The 19,390-nt window shown below is 53.2% G+C and overlaps 2 protein-coding genes and 1 long non-coding RNA gene across 4 annotated transcripts in view; 1 reads left to right on the top strand and 2 right to left on the bottom strand.

The window, feature by feature from the left end:
- Positions 1-238: 238 nt before the first annotated feature.
- Positions 239-12,195, bottom strand: SMYD5 (SMYD family member 5). The gene is made up of 13 exons (XM_059188059.1): positions 12,073-12,195; positions 8,066-8,174; positions 7,139-7,278; positions 6,565-6,686; positions 6,141-6,210; positions 5,449-5,553; positions 4,562-4,624; positions 4,265-4,335; positions 3,863-3,969; positions 3,427-3,483; positions 2,479-2,573; positions 1,834-1,904; positions 239-1,735 (listed from the first exon to the last, which is right to left on the bottom strand). Exons 1-13 carry the CDS (start codon positions 12,166-12,168, stop codon positions 1,588-1,590), a joined length of 1,254 nt encoding a protein of 417 aa, XP_059044042.1. The 5' UTR covers positions 12,169-12,195; the 3' UTR covers positions 239-1,587.
- Positions 12,196-13,762: 1,567 nt separating this feature from the next.
- NOTO (notochord homeobox) lies at positions 13,763-19,012 on the bottom strand. 2 transcript variants are annotated; one of them, XR_009357308.1, is made up of 4 exons: positions 18,435-19,012; positions 17,010-17,233; positions 14,258-14,741; positions 13,763-14,216 (listed from the first exon to the last, which is right to left on the bottom strand). XR_009357308.1 is itself a non-coding variant. In XM_059188054.1 (3 exons), exons 1-3 carry the CDS (start codon positions 18,808-18,810, stop codon positions 14,583-14,585), a joined length of 759 nt encoding a protein of 252 aa, XP_059044037.1. In that variant the 5' UTR covers positions 18,811-19,012; the 3' UTR covers positions 13,763-14,582. The 2 variants fall into 2 exon arrangements, 1 of the variants encoding a protein (XP_059044037.1); XM_059188054.1 differs by having other exon boundaries at positions 13,763-14,741.
- The window catches only part of LOC131840295 (uncharacterized), a 38,645-nt gene continuing 37,659 nt past the window's right edge, over positions 18,405-19,390 (top strand). Inside the window, exon 1 of the long non-coding RNA XR_009357309.1 lies at positions 18,405-18,528. This is a non-coding gene — a long non-coding RNA (uncharacterized LOC131840295). The remainder of the gene's footprint in view (positions 18,529-19,390) is intronic.

The following is a 19,390-nucleotide window of genomic DNA, read 5'->3' as shown; positions in this document are numbered from 1 at the left end:
TAACCTGGTCCTGGGGATCCACATTAGACCACAGAAGACCTGGGCTATTGGCATTTGGAAACATGTAAAGCAGAGCGTGGGCAGACAGTGCAGAGAGGAGCCCAAGCTGAGGAGCTGTGGCTCCCCTCTCTGCCATCACCTGCTCTACACTGCGTGCCTCTGCACCACCTCAGTGACTGCTATGGGCCCCAGGCAGCTTGTCAAGTCATTCTCCACAAAGCATTCCTGCAGAGGCCTGTCACCACTCACACTTTATTGGAAACAGTGGGCAGGCAGGGGCGGGAGGGGGGTGCTGGCTGCTATGAAGGAGTAAGAGCCCAAGAGGCCACACAGGTGGGGCACCACCTGACTCATGATCTAGGACAGACTATGGGGTGGGCACCTGCCCTCTCAGAGATCCCTCAGCAGGGGTGGTGGCAGGCCCGCCAGGAAGGTAGGCAGGCAAAGAAATTGCAAGTGATGGTCTGTAATTCTCAGAGCATCCAACCCAAGAGTGAGGGGTGGTGCTAACTGGGGGGAGATGGGAGGGTGACACAGGCAGGGCTTAAGTCAGAATATCTAGCCCAGCTCCTCTAGGTTTCTGGAAGACTTCAATGTTCCTCTCTGGAGACCCCAAAGATAGAGATCAAGGCCAGGAGAGCCCCTCACTGACCCATATTAAACTGGTCCCAGGGAAACCTTTTGGGCATCCAAAATTAAGGAGCACAGGCCTGTTGTGCCCCAGTGTCAGCCAAGCTGCTGGAGTCCTCGGTGGGAAAGAGTGTGAGGAAGGGGTGATGATCCCCCACATGCTGAGGGAGGATCCCCTCCTGAGGGAGGCAGAGGCCTCCTGCATACCCCATGTGGCCAGCCACTGTGCCAGGGCCTGAGAAGCAAGGCACAAGGTACAGAGATTCTGGAGTCTGGGGAAGGGGTTAATCTCCACTCCCCCAGAAGTTGAAATAAGGACGTGAGGAGGTGGGCAGAAGGAAGTATCCCCTTGGTCCAGTGTCCAGGGCACAAAGCCTCAGGGGAGATGCTCTGGAGGCCTGGAGGCCAGGCTGCTCCTTCCTGCCTCTCCCAGCAGTGCTAGCAGGAGGCAGTTGCCTTAGCAGCTTTAACAGTGGGAGGTGGGGAAGAAGGTGGAGGCAGCTCAACCCCTCTCCTGTCACTTCAGTGCAGTCAGGCCGTCCTCAGATGGCCACTTTGTTACCCCCTCTGTAGCAGGTTGAAAGGGGTGAAGCCTCAGGTGGACAGGTAAGCGGGGCCGGGGGCAAGAGACACTGTTACGGCCTGACCTTGGCTGCAGCTGCTACACCTGGAGAGTGTGTGCATGTGTGTGTGCGTGTGCGTTGTGCGGGGACAGTTCTGAGAGGCTCAGTGACAGCGCAGAGCCTGAGCCCCTCAGCAGCAGTGTCCAGGGCATGAGGTCTGGTGGGAGGTGAGTGCCTAGGGCCTAGGGTCCGGCCTCTGTCCTACCCTCTGGCAGAAACAGAGCTGGAACGGGCGGGGGGTGGAGTGGGAAGATAGCAGGCAAGGAGTGGGGAGCTCCTTCCAAGCCTCCCCTCTGGGGGAAGGCCCCCTTTTCCTGCAGGGTCTGGGGTGATGTCACACATCAGTCATCTCATCGCCTAGCTCCGCATCTTCTGGCTCTCCTTCCTCCTCCTCTTCCTCTTCCTCCTCCTCCGAGGTCACGTTGGGTTCATCAGCCTCTGCCAGGCATTTGGGGCAGGAACAGACAAACAGATAGTTCTCTCTGCAGGGGATGGGGGAAGGGTGGTGAGGGTGCAGTCGGGCGGCCACCAGGACAGAGCCTCCCGGAGCCTGGCCACCCACCACATCCCCAGCTGACACCTGAGGATCTTGTGGCGGCTGTGGCGGCTACGCTCCCGCTGACAGCAGTCTAAGTAGCTGATACAGATTTCCTGGAGGGCAGAGAAGAGGAGGGGTCAGACAGCTGCTCTCTCTTAGATGGGCTTGGGGCCTCCCCAACCACTGGCCGAGGAGAGGGGACTGTGGTTGGCCTCAGGCCACGGCTATGGGCACTCAGTGGCCATGGTCTGTGGCTGGGGTCAGAAGTAATCTTGACACAGTGCCACCTGCTCTGGAAGAAGACTCAGCCAGGCTCCATGCACTGTACTAACAGCCCCCAAGCGCACACATACCCCCACAGCCCAAGCCACGAAGAGTCGTATCTGGCTTTCTTAGAAGCTGTGCATTTGTTGACCAAAAGGTGGGTAGGAAGAAGCTGGGCATCTAGTTACGTCTCAGTCACTGCTCTGAGGCTTTCTGGTTATTTTTTGAAGAATTGGGGGGTAGGGTGGGGTTAGAGCATAATTATGGGTAAAAAGACTCCTACCCTGGGGCATGTGAGGACTCAACCAAACAGCCTGAACTTGGGGCTCTAGCCACTGTTGCTCCCAGTACCAAGGGGAAACTTGCAAGGCCCACTGCTCCCCCGCCCCCCAGCCCCTGCCCTACAGCTCCCAGCCCCCTCACCTCTCCTGGCTTGATATCCTCCAAGGCAGTGACATGCAAAAGGAAGTTGTTTTCTGGGAAGGAGGTCTCTGCATTGGGGACACAGCTGTGGTTACCTGGGTCATGAGAGGCAAGTCATAAGGACTGCTGACTAACAAAAATAACAGCCTGGCAGAGCTCCCATCCTTCCTTGTTCTCTCATCGCTGCTACAGCTGTGCAGGTCTTGGCACCCAAGTTTCCCAACTCCCTGTCCAGTGCTCTTTCCTGAAGACCCCAGAGCACAGGCACAAATGCACTCCCACTTCACACCGCCTCCCACCTGCCGTCACTGCCCCTGCTGTCCTCAGCACTGGGCAGCTTGATTCTCAGTTGTTTCCAGTATCCTGCAGAGGGAGGGACAGGGCTGTGAAAGGAACACCTTCCCAGGCCGGACCCCTTAACTCAGTCCTGTCTGCTACTGGGCATCTGGGAACAGCTGAACCAGACCCTCTGCAAGCCTAGTCTGGGGGCAGAGTGGCCCACGTCCTGGGAGGGGGTGCTCACAGTGAGGAAACCCAGGGGGAGAGGGTGAGATCTGGATAAGACAATTCTGTGAGCTGGCTTTGCCCCTCTCTGTCCGGGGCTATTGAGCCTCAGCTTCCAGCCTGAGCTCCCTCCCAGGAGCCTGAGGACCTCCCAGGCTCTTACAACACTACCCCCCGACCCGAAACCCGGCAGGGCAGTGGCAGTGCGAAACCGAGTCTTCTGTTTGCAAGAATCAGAACTCTTGCATCCTGCCTTAGCACAGGGCCTGGCCCACTGGAAGGTTTTATATATACACATATATTAAGTCCAGGGTATGAGTGAATGAGAAAATGATGGAACAAAAAGGCCCAGGAGAATCCCCAAGGAAACTCAGACCTAATCCTGCTCTCAGACTCCTCTCTACCAGCCTACCAGGGCCACCCCTCCTCAATGCCATGACTCACAGCAGCTCTGAAGCACAAAGAGGCCAGATCCTTCACAGTTAAGAAACTCGCCAGTGGCTGTAAGACAGTAATATGCAGATGTTATTCTACCCATTTTACTGGGGGGAATGAAACTAGGCTTGTAAGGACAGGCACTGGCTCTACTGTCTTACCACTTGGCTACTACCAGTTCATCTGAACTTGCTTCTTGGAGACATGAGCTTTTCTGTAAATGGTATCACCACACTTGTCCAGCACCCCCCACCCCCAGCATCGAGCCTCTGTATGGATCTCAGAGTCATGGCTTATCTATGTGTCCTACGGATGGATCTGAAGCTTCCCATAGGCACACAGGGATTATCTTCCCCAACTATTCGGTCAGAACTCCCTCAGAAGGCTATGTGTCTGACTGGGGGGCATCTGAGGTTGGGTGAGACCAAGGCTCCATCTCACCAACCTGCCTCGATGTCCTTGTACAGCTGGTCAATGAAGGCGTCCAGCTGCTCTCGGTCCTGAGGCTTCAGCTCCAGAGCATCACAGGCATGGACCCACTGGCTCAGGGAGCTGGGGGGTCCCAGGCATCCACGGTTGGAGAGGAGCAGGCCCAGCTCACAGGGCTCTCCACCTCTAGGCAAGTTAAGCCCACTTCCTTCTCCAGGGCACGGGCCCATCTTCCCCAAAAGACCAAGGCTCCCAAGAGCAAATTCTAACACCTCAGTCTTCTGACTCCCACCACTGCCTCCAGTCCCGCTCTCCGGCCACAGAATCATACTTTACCCCATCCTAATCCTGAAAGGAGGCGTGCTACCTTCCAGCCCTAAGGGACAAGTTCAATAGCTTTGGAATGTTCTCTCCTAACCTGGTCCCAATTCCTTGGCCATTGGTCCCAACAAGAGCAAAGAGAGACCGGAATCCATCTGGAGTAAACCACTGTGGGGAGAAGAAAAATGAATGCTCAGGTTCCAGCCACTCGCTTTTCTTCCTGACACAACTCTCTATTCAGGAAGTCTTCTCTGAGTCAGTCCCATCCCAACTTCATACCAGGTCAGCTCTGGCTTAGCTCTCCGAGTAGGAGGTGCTGACCGGGTTGCTCCCGGAGAGCTGGAATGAGTAAAGAGCCATTGGTTCCCCGCCCCGCCCCCCCGCCCGCGCTCACCTGGCTGAGCGCCTCCTCATAGAGGGCCTCTGTGAAGAGTCTCCGTAGAAGTTCCAGCTGGCCCTGGTTTGGGGGAAGCAGGGAGAGATGTGCATCCCTGGGGATTTGCCATGAGCACCCAGACAGGCCCCAGAAGACCAGGAGAGGGAAGGAAAAAAGGGCCAGCTCATGGAAGAGCTTTCCCTAAAGGCAAAGGAAGCCCACAGAGTCTTTATTTGTAAAGAACTTTGGCAGTCTGGTGAATTGTTCCAACTTAGGGGGGCGAACCCCAAATTCCTCCCTATCCTACAGCGATTGTACCAGGAGGGCTGAGGCAACATGGCTTGGAAAGTCTGTCCTCACTGTCATCTTCCAGGCTCCCTAACCTAGTCTCTGGCCCAGCCTGACTCCCTATCTCCTCTCCTCAGAATGAATGGAGGCCCCCCCCAGCTCCCTTTAAGCCCTGCCTGTACCTTTAGGGAGCTCCTGCATGGAAGTTGGCTGTCCTCGGTGAGAATGTGTAATCTTTGGGTGGGAATAAGTACTCAGCACATCGGCAGCTAAAATCCTCCTGTTTCACGCTGCTCCCTCACTCTTTGGACCCCCAACCCTCTGTTTTCCATTATAACTGACTTGCCCACTGCTATCCTATCATGAGATTCTGCCTAACTTTGTCAGGGCACCCAACCCCTCCTTCCTCTCTCATCACCCCACTTCTCAACTCTTGGTCTGTGTTAGGTCACAAGGTGAAATAGTAGCAGGAATATAGACCCTCTAAATAGATTTTTGGCCCCAGGTTCTAACCTCTTCCTGGGGCTGGGAAGGGACCAAATGTGGAGCTCCCATCAGACAGCCACAGAACCATCCAAGGCTGTTGCGGGTGGGGGGAATCTCAGGAGAAGACTGACCTTGAATTTGTCCCCCAGGAGTTTGTGGACAATTTCCTCCTCCTCGTTGGCTGTTTTATTACAGAACTGGGAGAAGAGCCTGATCCAACGATCTTTATCCTTGGCCTGCAGTGAACAAATATACTTCAGAGTCACATTCACTATGCCCGTGTGTGTATGCATGTGCATATGTGGACTCCAGGATGCCTGCCTCCTTGCTGCTGCTTGTGCCCAGGCGGGAGGGTAGCCTGTGACTCTGAGGCCCCTGCCATTAGGGAAACACCAGCACACAGGAGGTTCTCTGTAGACCCTTCTCGGCCTGGGGACTTCCTCGGTGCCACACCCACACCCAACCTTCTCCCCAGCTGGGCCAGGCTAGCCGGTTCAACACCACTTGAAGAAACAGGATGATGAGGCTGAGAAGCTTCAGTGTTAGCAGAAGGGGTTGGAGTGGCTCCTCTCACTTGACACGTAAGGCACGATCTTGAGAAAGTGGCGCCTAGAAGCTGAGTGTGTGACCTGCTGCCGCACAGGACGCCCTCTCCCAGATCAGAGTCTCTTGCCGGAGCTGTAGGTAGCTGCTCCTGATGTTTCCACAGCCTAGGCGGAGCTCTGCATCCAAGGCAGGGTCTCGAGGTTGCGGGGGTGGTGACTGAGGCCAAGAGGCAAACGAGGTCAGAACTGGCTGCCCTGGGAGGGCTGGGTGGGCTCACCTGCTTCACCGTGGCCACCATCCGGGCCATCAACATGATGCTTGCCGTCTCAGGGGGGTAGTGAACACTCCTGGGGAGAAAGAAAAGGAAATTCCCTCCGCGGTAGCTGTGTGCAGGAAGTCCAGGCTGACTGCCACAGAGAGTCCTTCCTGCCGACTCCATTTATAACCAAAGAGAGGAAGTCACTGGCAAGGACGTGGGCAGGACTTCACATCTCTATGGGCACCATGGGGCTCTTCCTGGGAGTGTGTAAAATGCTGAGGACAGTGGGGCTGGGGGGTCACATGGAAGGTGATGTGACCTCAGTTTAACCCCGAGATGGAGGAAAAACCTGGGGGATGGTAAGTTTAAGAAAGATGACTATATTTGCTCATCTCAAGCAAAGAGGGAAGATAAAAGGGGGAAGAGATGAAGTGCTACCTACCTCCAGGCTTCCTGCAGCTTATTGAGAGGGTGCAGGGGGTCATCCTGGGAGGGCCCTGGGCACAGGACCTGATGATACTGCTCAGCAGCCGCCAGCCGACATTCTGCACTGCAGTACATCACCTGGTGGAGTGGGGCGACATCAGCACCCTAGGATCTGGCCACGGGGTGAGGCGCAGATAGCCCTCCAGGCTACTCGCCTCCGCTAACTTCTCCGAGCAGCCTGAGCAGTAGCTCAGTGGCATCACGAGGGCCGAAAGCACACGGAGACCCGGAGCATGTGAGAAGGGCACCCAGGCTTGTAAAACAATGGGAAGGAGGGAGCTTTCAGACAGAGGGAAGAGCCCCTGCTAGGCTGCTGGGAAGAGGGCAAGTTCCCATTTTCTATTTTCTAGACGGTGGGACTGGGACAGGGAGGACAAAGCTGGAACAGGAATGGAGCCTTCTGACGCTCTTCCCCTCCATCATGGCTCGCTGGGGCCCTTAGCAGGTCTGTTGTCATTCCTATCTCCTCGCAGAGGACTGCAGCTAAGGCCTCTCCCCCACCCCCAGGTGCAATTCCGGGGGCTGCTTACCTGACAGTACGGACAGTTCTGGTGGAGGTCCTTGCGCACGGCACACAGCTCGGGGTGAGGCAGAACCTGGCCTGGCTTTCCTGTCAGCCTCTGAGCATTCTCCTCCGCCTTCTCCAGTGCCCGAAGGCAGTGGTCACAGGCTGAGGAAAAGAGCCACACAGGAAAACGCGCGCGCCTTTATACCAGGGGCCATGTTCTGTCTCGTTCACAGCAGTATCCCTAGGGCTAACAATAGTGGCTGGCACACAGCAGGTGCTCAGCAAACATTTGGGAAGTAAGTAAATGAATGACTGTATTACAGAACAGAACGAGTGAATGTTTTCATATGCATTCCAGGGCAGACTGGTTTTCTTCCCTCTCTGGAGTCCCACCCCTCCTGTCAGGCACTCTGCCCTTCCCAATGTGACTTAATCTGTGGAGCTTCTCTCCTATCCCCCAGACTGTGCTTTCCCCACATTCGGCAGCCAGCTGACCCTCCTTTCATGTTTGTCTCTAGCCTAAGAAAAGTGTAAAGAAAGCACGTGGCTGGAAAAGCTAAGGGCATCCTACCTGCTTCTGATGCTTAATTCCACCTGTTTTGATCAAAGGGCCTGTGGCCTCCTCTTGGTGCAGGGAGGCACGTTAGCACAGAGACCTTTAGCATGACACCCAGGCCCTTATACTCTGACTCAGACTGAGTTCCACCTGAGCAACAGTCCTCCCCACCCCCAACAGGGAGCAGGCTGGAAGAGCCCCTCCACCGCTCACCCCCAGTCCCAAATGCCCTGAAGCTAGAGGCAAGCATGGTTCTCAGGCATGGCTCTCCAAGGGAAGATGAACTTCTCTCCCAACGCCTGAAGTCCCAGAGACATCAGCTAACATAGCTGTCTTCCATGTACAACAGCAGCTGGGCCCAGCAGCCACGAGGAGTGGATGAGATGTGCTCACCTCGGTAGCGATAAAGTGCATTCCAGAGAAACTGTGCGGCCACCAGAGGCCGTTCTACAAAGATGGTCTCCCCCTTCTGGATCAGTTGTGTGGCAAACAGCCCCTTACCCTACCAGGGAGAGAAGGAATAGGATGATCATAGGGAGAGAGAAGACCTAGCTCCAAGGGTTCCCGGAGGGCTGCCCAGCATCACCTCCCACACACCCTCCTCTCAGGAGAGGCCTCTCTGCCTTGGGAGGGTTCACGGAGCATGGTCAGCGCCCTCCATAACTACCTCCTCTGGAAATGCAGCTCAGACCTACTTTCAGTCCCACTTCTTTCAGCCTGGTCAGAGCAGAAGGACTAGGATGGGGAGAGTGCCACCATGTCAGCCAGAGGAGGAGAATTTTTGGAATGGCTGGAAGCGCACTGAGGCTCCTGTACCAGGAGCTGGTAATGACAGGACAATCTTCTTGGTGTCACCCATGTGGCCCTCCAGGACCCTGGCAGTGATGCTGCTGCTCAGAGCTGCAGAGGACTCCTATGCCCCAGAAGAGGGAGCCCTAGTTTGGGGGAGAATGTGCTGCATTTCTCTGGTCCATGGGACACTCATAGGACCCAACCAGTTCTCAGTGTTATACTGAAAGGAATGATGATTCCGAGCCCTAATACCATCTGCTGTGAAATGAGCCAACTGCTTCATTTCTTTGCATCTGTTTTGTATATGAAAGGTATTATCGTAGTACCTACCAGGTAGTTTCCATGACACACCTCAGCCCAGGTGAATGTACCTTATGAGCTTTAGCTCCTTACTACTCAAAGTGATGTGACAGGCAGCATGGCATCATCTGGGAGACTGTTAGAAATGCAGAATCTCAACCCCCTCCAAAAGACTTGCTGAAGGAGAATATGCATTTTAACAGGATGCCCAGGTGATTAGTGTGCACGTTAAAGTCTAGAACTCTGGTCTAAAGCACTGTGCACATCACGTAAGACATGAAGGAGATGCAGAGGGACACAGAAAACGGCTTTGGGACCCAGGCAGTTACTGGCCCTGTGGGGCACTTACTCCCACCGTTCACTTAGAGAAGGGTGCCGCCCTGAACTGCACTGAACTGTCACCAAAAGAGAAAGTAAGAAAGAAAGAAAGGGAGAGAGAGAGAGAGAAAGGGAAGGAGGGAAGGAGGGAAGGAAGAGGAAGGCAAGAACCGACGGACTGATACAGCAGTAAATGTCCCATCATGTGGCCTCTCAGGTAGCTCCCCGTTTACTTCTAGCACTGGCACTGTGGCTAGAAAGCAGCACCTCCCAAACTCAGAGGAGCAGGGATGTGTAGACCAGGATGGCTCTGAGCAACCCATGAGCTACAGTTCACAACCCTGAACAACTTGGGTAGCTCTAACAGCAGAGTGGGACAGCTAGCATGAAACCTCTGGCTAAAGCCGTTGATGCATCCTTGGTTGTCTTCTTGGAACCCCACCTTCAAGCCTTTCAGGGCCGGACCCAATCTAGCAAAATGAAAAGATGGTCTTCCTCTATGGGACAAAGGGAGATGAACACAGACCCACATTATCGTGGACAATCTCAAATCTCAACACTGGGTAAATAACGATGTCTTTCTCTCTCTTTCTGAAGGCCCAATGCAGAAAGTATTTAGTAATCAAAACAATGAGAACAGAATCGGAGCTGGTTTCTTTATGAAACCGTTCATCCCCCAAACATAAAACAGTGTTTTAAGAAAAGCAGCTTTCATTAATATTACCAAGAGGCTTGGAGAGAAGTGAGCCTGAATGAGAGGGCCAGAAACTTGCAAAGATGGCTCGAATTTGAAAAGTTAAGTTTTAGGAAAAAGACTGTAAATTTTAAAAGCTTTACTACATGGGTAATATTCTAGGAACATAGAAATTACCAGAACCAAATTCAAAAGGAAGAAAGCCTAGGGACACCTGGGTGGCTCAGTTGGTTGGGTATTTGCCTTTGGCTCGGGTCATGATCCCAGGGTCCCATGTGGAGCTCCTTGCTTGGGGAGGGCAGCCTGCTCCCTGCTCTGCCTAATGTTACCTCTGGCTCACGCTCCCCCTGCTTGTGCTCTCTAACTCTTTCTCTGACAAATAAATAAAATCTTAAAAAACAAACAAACAAACAAACAAACAGAAAACAAAAGGAAGAAAGCCTAGACAAAGAAGCAGTGCCAATATCTGGCTGATCTGCACCTGTACAGCATTCTGGTTGGCATCCATCCTCTTTGGTCAGACACTATCATGTTCTGATTGGTCCTGTCCCTGGCAGAGTAGTTGCTAAATTTTTGAAAGCCCGCTCCTGCCAATATCCAGAGAAGCAACAGAGAAAATAGTAAAAAAACAACCCCCATGTGAGGCCCCTAGTCCATATGGTTCATGAGCCACCTCTCTCAAGCCAAAGAATAAGTAATTCTCATGCTATTTAAACTACTAAGTAACAGAGGAAAAAATGGAAAGCATCTCCATTTTACCAAAAAACAAGTGTAACTCTGATGCAGTAACCGGAGGAAGAGAGCACAAAGAAAAAAAACCTCATAAGCAATCTCACTTGATGAGTACAGATGCAAAAAGCCTGGGATAATCTATCTTGTCACCATGTCTAAGTGGGTATGTGATTTTCTCCAGCTGCAGATCAGATGTGGGCATGGAGAGGCTGGCCAACACATTCTTCCAGAGGTGGGGTTTGATAGAAGGCTAGGACAGGACAACTGGGCAAGTAGAGCGGCTGATGTGATGATGTTAGAGGAAGAACAGAAGAGAGGAGGGGATGAGAGAGAGGCTGTGCAGTGAAGGCGAAGGTGACTATCTCCGTGTGCTAGGAGTGATGGAACCTGGACACCATCAAACTATGAGCTGATCAAGAACACCAGAGGCCTGTGTGCAGACAGAGATGTGAGTGGCTGAGGAGGTCAAGAATATAGGGGAGCTGCTTTATCACGGAAGGAGAGGAACGCTCCAGGTGTATCTGGAGTGGGAAGAAGTCAATGGAAGGTTGGGCTCTGAAGAGCAGAAGGTAGATGACTAGAGAAGGCTGACTTCTTGGGCAGGGACTGGGGATACACATAGCCATTATACATGATAAATTATTCAACCTCCTCAGTAAACAAAGAAATGTAAATGAAAACAAAGCCATACCATTTTGCACATATCATACGGCAAAGTTAATTTGGAAAGAAAATACTCTGCTAGGGAGAACAAAAGGATGTGTGCACAGAAATTGAGCTGCAAGACTTCGGACCTCAGGATGAAAAATAAAATAAAATATAAAAGTCCATAAATAAGTAGTTGGTTGACCTATTTAGAAATAGGTTTATTGATGTTGATTCACTACTGCATCAAAAAGCGATTCCAAAAATTATAATTTTAATATCCACATATTTGCACAAGCATAGGATTATGAGTGATTTTTGCCTTCTCTTTCCTCACATGCATTTTTCTACAAGTAACTTTTGAAACACAATAACATAACAAAATCATGGCATTTCTCTGTCAAAACGCTTCAAACGGGCCACGGGTTTAGAGCTCAGTTTCCAAATTCCTTAGCATTCCAAGGCCTTTCGTGAAGGGTCTTGGCCTCCCTCCACACCCATTTCCAAATCTCACTCAGAAAGTTCCCTGAGGACCCACGCTTTTTTATACCTAAATTTCCTCTGCTCAGCATATCCCCGCCCACCGTACCTGGGGCTCAGCAGCGAAGTCCCCCCACTAGCCCGGCGCCACCCGCCTCGGCCCCGCCCGGAGCTACAGGAGCAGAGCCCCGGGCTGGCGCACCGGGTCCCGCGGGAAGGGGGCGCGCGCGCACGGAGACTTCGGAGCCCCGGGTCCACCGCGTGACCTCCCCGGAAGCCTGCGCGCGGGGACAGACAGGGAACTCCCGGGCCGCGAGTAGGGACGGAGCCGCAGAGTCCGAGCGGCAGAGGAGCTTCTGCTCCGGGCCCTGGATCCCGTGGGGCTGTCTCCAAGGTCGGACAGGGTAGGGGGCTCCCGGAGAGTCCGCCTTGTCCTCACCTTAGCGCTGCTTACGAAGCGGACTTCCACGGCGACCCGGGCCCTACCTGCCACGCCCACGCAGAAAGAGAACACGTCGCACATGGAGGCCGCCATCTTGGGCGCGCCTCCGCCTTATGACCCTTGACCCCGCCTCGACCTGGGAGGCCCCGCCCCTCTCCGGCCCCGCCTCCGGTGTGTGTGTCCGAGGACCTCGGGTTTACGCTCTAGGGTGTACGTACGGACTTAGATCTCTTTAATCTACGTGTTTAGGTCGATTGGTTCGGTGGCTGGATGTAGCTGGGTCTGCCTTTGTGTTTTACATCTGTTTGGTTTTTCGTCTGTGTCTTCGTACATACCTGTGTATCCTAGCGTATGGGTGTGTGTATAGTTTTGATGTATCTGTGTGCCGTTCGTGTTTATGTGCCCTGTTGTCTCTGTCCACCCATTGGCCCGTTTAGAGTCAAGCGCTCTTTAGACCTAGCGGAGAGCGGGGGTGGGCAGCAGTCAGTCGACCTCTACCCTCTCTGATCCACCTGAAAGGAGGGACTAGCTTACTGCACGTGTCCATCCTACTCGCTCGGGTGCAAGAATTCCCCCTTCCTTGGGCCTTCAAGCTGGACTTGTGCTTCTCTCAGCCCCTTCAGGGGCATAGGCACCTTGCAGCCTAGGGGTGGTGGAAGGTGGTACACGGTGCACCTCAGGTCTGAGGACCCCTGAAATTGTATGCAGGAGTGTGCATATGCACATTGTCTTGGGAACAGGAGAGGGGCCTGTTCTTTCATTCAGGACCCCAAAAGCCTGATGCCATGGACGTATAGCATCTGTTCCCACAGCCAAGGCTGACCACTGTTTCCTTGCCTCGTTTCCTTGTCCTGCAATGGATGCTGTGCTCCTTGAAAAACACATTGTTTACATCTGTTATGGTATGGTGACATCAGGGATTGGGGAGAGCCCAGGAACTGCTGAATAGGTTAAGTCTTTTATTTTTTAAATAATCTATATTTTTTAAGATTTTATTTATTCATTTGACAGAGAGAGACACAGCGAGAGAGGGAACACAAGCAAGGGAAGTGGGAGAAGGAGGAGCAGGTTTCCTGATGAGCAGGAAACCTGATATGGGGCTTGATTCCAGGACTCTGGGATCATGACCTGAGCCAAAGGCAGACGATTAAGGACTGAGCCACCCAGGCACCCTATTTTTTTATTTTTATTTTTTTATTTTTAAAATGAGTCAATTGAAGAAGCAGGTGCTGGAAGAGGCAGATGCAGCTGGATCCCTTTGATTAACAGAGTGGACTTTGGGTCCGGCATTAGGATTTCCCTGAAGACAGGAAGAGGGGCTCTTGAAGCTGGACCCTGGCCTCCCTCAAGTCTGTGGCCTGGTGTCTAGGAGAGGATGGTCTACCACCAGTTGGAGGCATGTGGTTTTTCCAAGACAACCTCTTCTCCCTGTCTTCTCTCGCGCAGACAGCAGTGGGGACCATGCCTTCTCCCACCACTAGGTGGCAGGGCACGCCTCTTTCACTTGTTCACCTCAGTACCCAGAGGCCATTCTAGATTTTCTATCAACACCCTCTGCTCAGGAAATGTAGAGCACTAAAGAAATCAGTTCTGTGCTGGTGACTGGGCTAACAAGAGCAGGCTATCAGCATGCTTCTTAGAAACTGAGGAGCTTCCTGGGAAGGAAATGGAACCACGAGTTAGGGTCTTTTTTTTTTGTTTTTTTAAGATTTTATTTGTTTGACAGATAGAGATCACAAGTAGATGGAGAGTCAGGCAGAGAGAGAGGAGGAAGCCGACTCCTTGCTGAGCAGAGAGCCCGATGCGGGGCTTGATCCCAGGACCCTGGGATCACAACCTGAGCCCAAGGCAGAGGCTTAACCCACTGAGCCATCCAGGCGCCCCACGAGTTAGGGTCTTGAAGGGGGAGAAATTATAACCATCTCATGGAAATACAGCAGAGTTTGTGACAAAATGCCTACCTTGGCAAAGGCAGAACCAAACTGCTCTATTTTATGTAATGATGGAGAGGGGGCAAGATGGGTAGCTAGAGGGAAAAATATGGTGGTCAGGGTAGCATGTCTGGTCCTAAGCAGGGAGCTGGGGCTGAGCTCCTGAAAATGGTGACAGTTCAGACAAGAACAAGAAAACTTTGGGAAACTCTTTGAAGGGAAGTAGGCTAAATGGTTTACCTTTCCCTCACCTTTGCTCTCAACTCCACCATCTCTGGTGGGCAAGAGACTTCTAAGGCCCAGACACTGATTCAAGGAGGCCCCTTCTCCATAGCCAGACCAGGAAAAGATTAATCTGTGGAGAGGTCAGTGCTGGTGTAAACACCACACATTGCCCCACATACTTGCTTGGGCCTGGCACCCTGTAACAAGTTTACAGACATCCTGTCAGTGCTGGGAGGATGAAGTTGTCAATGTACCCATTATACAGATGAAGAAAAAAGGCTCAGTAGTTCCAGTGAGTGCCCCCAAGAAAAACTAGTCCAGACAGCCCAGGTTGAGCTTCTGTCCCAGTCCTCAGCTGTCCATTCCTGACTCAGGGTCTTCTCTCTGGTTGCTGTTGTCAGAGCTGCTGGAGGGTTCGTCTTGGGAGGCAGCCATGGCAGACACAACAGGCAGCTTCAGCCTTTGCTGCTTCTGGTACTTGACCCTGCGGTTTTGGAACCAGACCCTCACCTATAATCAGAGGCAATGGTCAGAGATTAGAATGTGACCAGCAGTTCCCATGGTTTCCCCCATTCCTTGGTGCCTACTGCTCTCACATTCTGCTCTCATATTCGCTCTTCCTTCTAACGGGAGCATTTCCTTCAAAACACCCTTCCCTATAATTTTAGGCACCATTTGTTTATCCAACAAATATTTATTGAGCTCCTATTATGTGCTAGGCACGATCCTAGGTGATGGTGATATGTGGTGAGCAATAGAGGTATAGTCCCTGACCTCATGGAACTCACAGACTAGAGAGACATACAACAAACATGGAAACAAAAACAAACACAAATGGGGGTTTGAACCTCCTCGAGGAACCAGCACTTAAGCTGAGGCCCAAAGGATAAGAGGCCACTTTAATGAGGACAGAGAAAAGCAGGCTGGATCAGGAGATGACCTGTAGGAAAGCTTGGGGTGTTTGAGGACCAGAAAGGAGGAGAGCATGGCTGAAGGATCTGGGAGTGAGAGATGGGGAAGTGAAGAGACAGTGGGAGAAGGCAGCAGGGGCCAGATCACCTAATACCATGGAGGCTGTGGGTAAGGAATATCAGCTTTAAGGCTTTTTATTTTTTTAAAGATTTTATTTTTATTCATTTGACACACAGAGAGAGATCACAAGTAGGCAGAGCAGCAGGCAGAGAGGGAGCAGGGAAGCAGGCTCCCTGCTGAGCAGAGAACCCAATGCAGGGCTTGATCCCAGGACCCTGAGACCATGACCCGAGCTGAAGGCAGAGGCTTAACCCACTGAGCCAGCCACTCAGGTGCCCCAGCTTCGAGGCTTTTAAGTGGGATGTGACATAGTCCTGTTTGCTCAAGTGAATTGCATATCTGGCTGCTTTGTGAAGAATGGATGAAAGGAGAGGCAGAGACACAGCTGGCAGACTACTGTGATAATCCAAAAAGAGCTGGGACCAGGATGAACTAGGGGCAATGGAGAAAAGTAAAGCGATCCCAGTTGTATTTTGGAGGTACAGGTGACAACGCTTGCTGATGGACTGGAAACAGGAGAGGGGGAATCTAAGAGGACTTGATATTTTGACCAACTGGATGGATGGTGGGGCCATGAGTAGGGAGAGGAACAGATCTGGAAAGAAATAAAGTCAAGAATTGAGGTTTAGACTTAAATTTGCAATGCCTGTCCTAGGAGACATCTAAATGGAGACCTCAAGAAGGTAGGTTGGTGTACAAGTGAGAAAACAAGAAGATGGGCGAAGATACAAACCTGGGAATTGTTAGCTTATATATGGTATTTAAAACCATGGGATTAAATGAGATGGGGGGACAGAGGGCAAATATGAGGTCACAAAGAGAAGAGTACCCTACAGAGGTGACAGAAAAGTGGCTAGAGACCTGGAAAACCAAGAATGCAGTGTCTAAAAGCCAAGAGAAGTATGTGTGTCAGTAAGAGAAGGAGCAGTCAATTGTATTAAGTGGGGAGTTAGATGAAAGGAAAACAGCTGCTGACTTTGACAACATGGAGAGACTTTGAGGAGAAGTTCTGGTGGAATGGGAGGGGAAAATTCATATTGGAATGAGTTACGTAGTTGGGAAATGAGGACGTAGAGAGACTGACTGTCACAAGTTCTTGGCAAGTCTGCCTATGATAAAAGCAGAAAAACGTAGTAGCTGGAGGGGGATATGGAGGTCAAGTGAAGGGTTATTCTTATTTTAAATATTTAGTTCCTTGAACATACTTAATTTCACTGTTAGCTCCTTTTTTTTTTTTTTTTAAAGATTTTATTTATTTGACAGACAGAGATCACAAGTAGGCAGAGAGGCAGGCGGAGAGAGAGGAGAAAGGAGGAAGCAGGCTCCTCACTGAGCAGAGAGCCCAATGCGGGGCTCGATCCCAGGACCCTGGGATCATGACCTGAGCCGAAGGCAGAGGCCTTAATCCCCTGAGCCACCCAGGCGCCCCTTAATCCACTGAGCCACCCAGGCGCCCCATCAACTCCTTTTTAAATGTGGAAACATAAAGTTCTAGGTCAATATCTAGATTAATGGGTGTTGTTCCCATAATGTGTTTTCCTGTGGGACTGTTTTCCTCATTCATGTAGGGAGTGTACCAGTGATTAGGGCATGTGGTCCCATCCTGTCCCGTCACCCCCCCGTTCCCCGTGGCCTGGCAGAGAGGAAGAAGGCCCAGGTCTTCCCAACAACCTCACCCAGGTCCTTCTGGAGAGCAGAGCCCACCCCCAGGTACAGCCCTGAGCTTGCAGGAGCCCCTGCTCCTACCTGGTTCTCGGTAAGGTTGAGCTGGGCTGCCAGCTGAGCTCTCTTCTTCCCCACAAGATTGTGCTGCTTTGTAAACACATTCTCCAACTCTTCCAGCTGCTTCAAGTTAAACATAGTCCGAACCCTCTTTTGGGGTCTCTCAGTGTCCTGGAGTTCCTCTGTTGGAGCCCAGTCTGGGGTACCCCAGAGGCCTGAGCAGTGAGTCAGCTCTAAGCCTAAAGAGCCTATGTACACATGTGTACACACACACACACACACACAAAATATGCATAAAATACCTCTGGAAGAATAAAGAGACTTGGAATCATTGGCGGCTTGTGGGGTCCCCCACCCCCAGGTGACTGGGGGACAGGAATGTTAAGGGAAACTCTTCTCCCTCTAACTTAGTAAACATTTTTTGAAGTTTGAACTGTATCAGTGTAGTAACTATGCAAAAACTAACTTGAAAATGAGATCACTGTAATATAAAGCAGTAAACTGCAACTCAGAGCTCAGCTGCCTGAGGAAGTTAGGGCAAATGGGTTTGGAGCTCTGCACGCAGGTCACTCCCCTGCCGTGGCCGTGAATTTGGATAGGTTTTGAGAGCCTGGAAGGGGGGTGGGGTGGAAATGCAGAACGGAGAGCTCCCAGGGAGTGGGCACCAACTCAGATGGTTACATCCATTTTGGCACCAGTTGACAAGGCTTGCACTAACTTGGCTCCTGTTTTCCTCAAGGGGAGGTGGGGAAGCATGAATCAGATTGCCAAAAAAGGGCGAAAGCTCCTGGAGGTGGCTGTTAGGGCTAGAGGAGAACGTTAGGTCAATATTTACATTCTCACTGGGATGCAAGACATCAGCCCCACATCCGGAGGTGCCCCATCTAAGAGCGCTCTACGCATATGTACTTGAGTATGGAGCACTTAAGTGTGGAGCCTAAGCTCCACAGACGGGAGCTGTGGGGGACGCCACGGGGGTCTGGGCATTGGTCAGCTCCTCGCTGGACCTCACCACCGCAGCAGCCGCTTCTCCCAGTTAAGAAAGGGCCGTTCCTTTGGGAAGACAGCTGCTGTGGCGCTATCAAGCCTTCTCGCAGGGGGTGTCGAGGGGGCAAGAGATTCTACAAACCCCTTCTGGGGGGACGCTGTGGCCCTGGCCGGGTCTTCCGAGGCCGCGTGGGACTCACCCGCACTTCCCCCTCCGCCCCCGCGCTCACACACACTTCCTGCCCGCTCAGCAGCTAGCGTGCGCGGCGGCCGTCTGGAGGCCAGTCCCTGTCTCTGGCCTCGGATTCCACGGCAAGGTCAAGGGTCATAGGCCCCCTTCCCACTATGGCCGTGCGTGGTTCTCAACCTCAGGGACTGCTCTATCCTGTGCCCGCTGCCGCGGCTGCCGCGCTCCAGCCGCCCCGCCCAGTTCCCAGGTCGCTGCGCCGGGGCACCTCGTACCTGTGACGCCCAGGCCCTGCAGGCAGCAGAAGTGAGGCACGCGGAGCCCCGGCCCCGGCGGCTGGGGGCACGGCTGGTGGAGACCCACGCCCAGGTAGGTGGACAGCCACGTCGCAGGACCCCGGGAGGGAGCGGTGCCGAGCGTCGCGGCGGCGCGGGGCGGAACGGCCGGCGGGGAGGCGGTGGGCGCGCGGCGGGCGGGCCTGGCCAGGATGGCCTCGACGGAGAAGGACGACTCGAGGCGCCCGGGACCGCGGGGTGTGCCTGGGCCGGCCGGGCGGCGCTGGGGCGCAGGGGGATCGCCAGAGAGCGGGGGCTGGTCCCGAGCGCCGGGGGGAGTGGGCGGCCGGCGGCCTCGCGGCACGGGGCTGGGCATGGCGCGGCCCCCGCCGGATCGGGCCCAGGGAGCGGAGCCAGGGCCTGTGGGCGGCCGTGCGGGGAGTGCGAGAGGCGAGGGGGAGTACCCCACGATGAGGGAGACTCGTCGGTCAGTAACGGCCCAAGCGCTGGGCTAGGGCTCTTAAATTTGGCGGGGCGGGGCGGGGGGCCGGCCTTTTCCTCCAGCCGCCCAGGGTGGGCCTCCGGCGCCCTGCGGAGCCCGACCCTCCCGAGTCCGCGCGCGGCAAGTCAAGGTGGGCACTCCCTCCCTCCCTCCGCGTTTGATGATGCCCATCCTGGTGTGGTCGGGAAAGGATCCTGAGCTCGCTGTGGCTCCCTGGTGATTCTGGGCGAGCTATCCGACCCCTGAGCGCCTTCAGGCCTGGCCTTATCCTTGCGCCATCTTTGAAGCAGAAGCCCCAGCCAGATTCAACTGGGACTAAGCAGACCTTAAAAAAAAAAAAAAGTTTTATTTAATTTAAATATCTTGATAAACAAAGTAAATTTCCCATCCGGCTTCCCAGCCACTCAGTTTCCCCTGCCTGGAGACACCGCCATGGTTACCAGTTTCTTTTTGG

Source organism: Mustela lutreola, chromosome 9 (genome assembly GCF_030435805.1).
Source record: "Mustela lutreola isolate mMusLut2 chromosome 9, mMusLut2.pri, whole genome shotgun sequence".
Taxonomy (NCBI): Eukaryota; Metazoa; Chordata; class Mammalia; order Carnivora; family Mustelidae; genus Mustela; species Mustela lutreola.
The sequence above is the reverse complement of the archived record's forward strand: the minus strand, read 5'-3'. Positions and strand labels throughout refer to the sequence as shown.

Bases quoted from the DNA above. Each gene is read 5' to 3' on its own strand.
- SMYD5 (XM_059188059.1), bottom strand. From the start codon at position 12,168: ATGGCGGCCTCCATGTGCGACGTGTTCTCTTTCTGCGTGGGCGTGGCA. The intron at 6,211-6,564 runs GTAGGTAGCACT...CTTTCTCCCCAG, and splicing joins AAGCTGCAGGAAGCCTGGAG to GAGTGTTCACTACCCCCCTG. The intron at 5,554-6,140 runs GTGAGCCCACCC...TGTTCACTGCAG, and splicing joins TGGTGGCCACGGTGAAGCAG to GCCAAGGATAAAGATCGTTG.
- NOTO (XM_059188054.1), bottom strand. From the start codon at position 18,810: ATGCCCAGCCCCGTGCCGCGAGGCCGCCGGCCGCCCACTCCCCCCGGC. The intron at 17,234-18,434 runs GTACGAGGTGCC...ATGTGTACATAG, and splicing joins GCAGGGCCTGGGCGTCACAG to GCTCTTTAGGCTTAGAGCTG. The intron at 14,742-17,009 runs GTAGGAGCAGGG...CTCTGATTATAG, and splicing joins TCAACCTTACCGAGAACCAG to GTGAGGGTCTGGTTCCAAAA.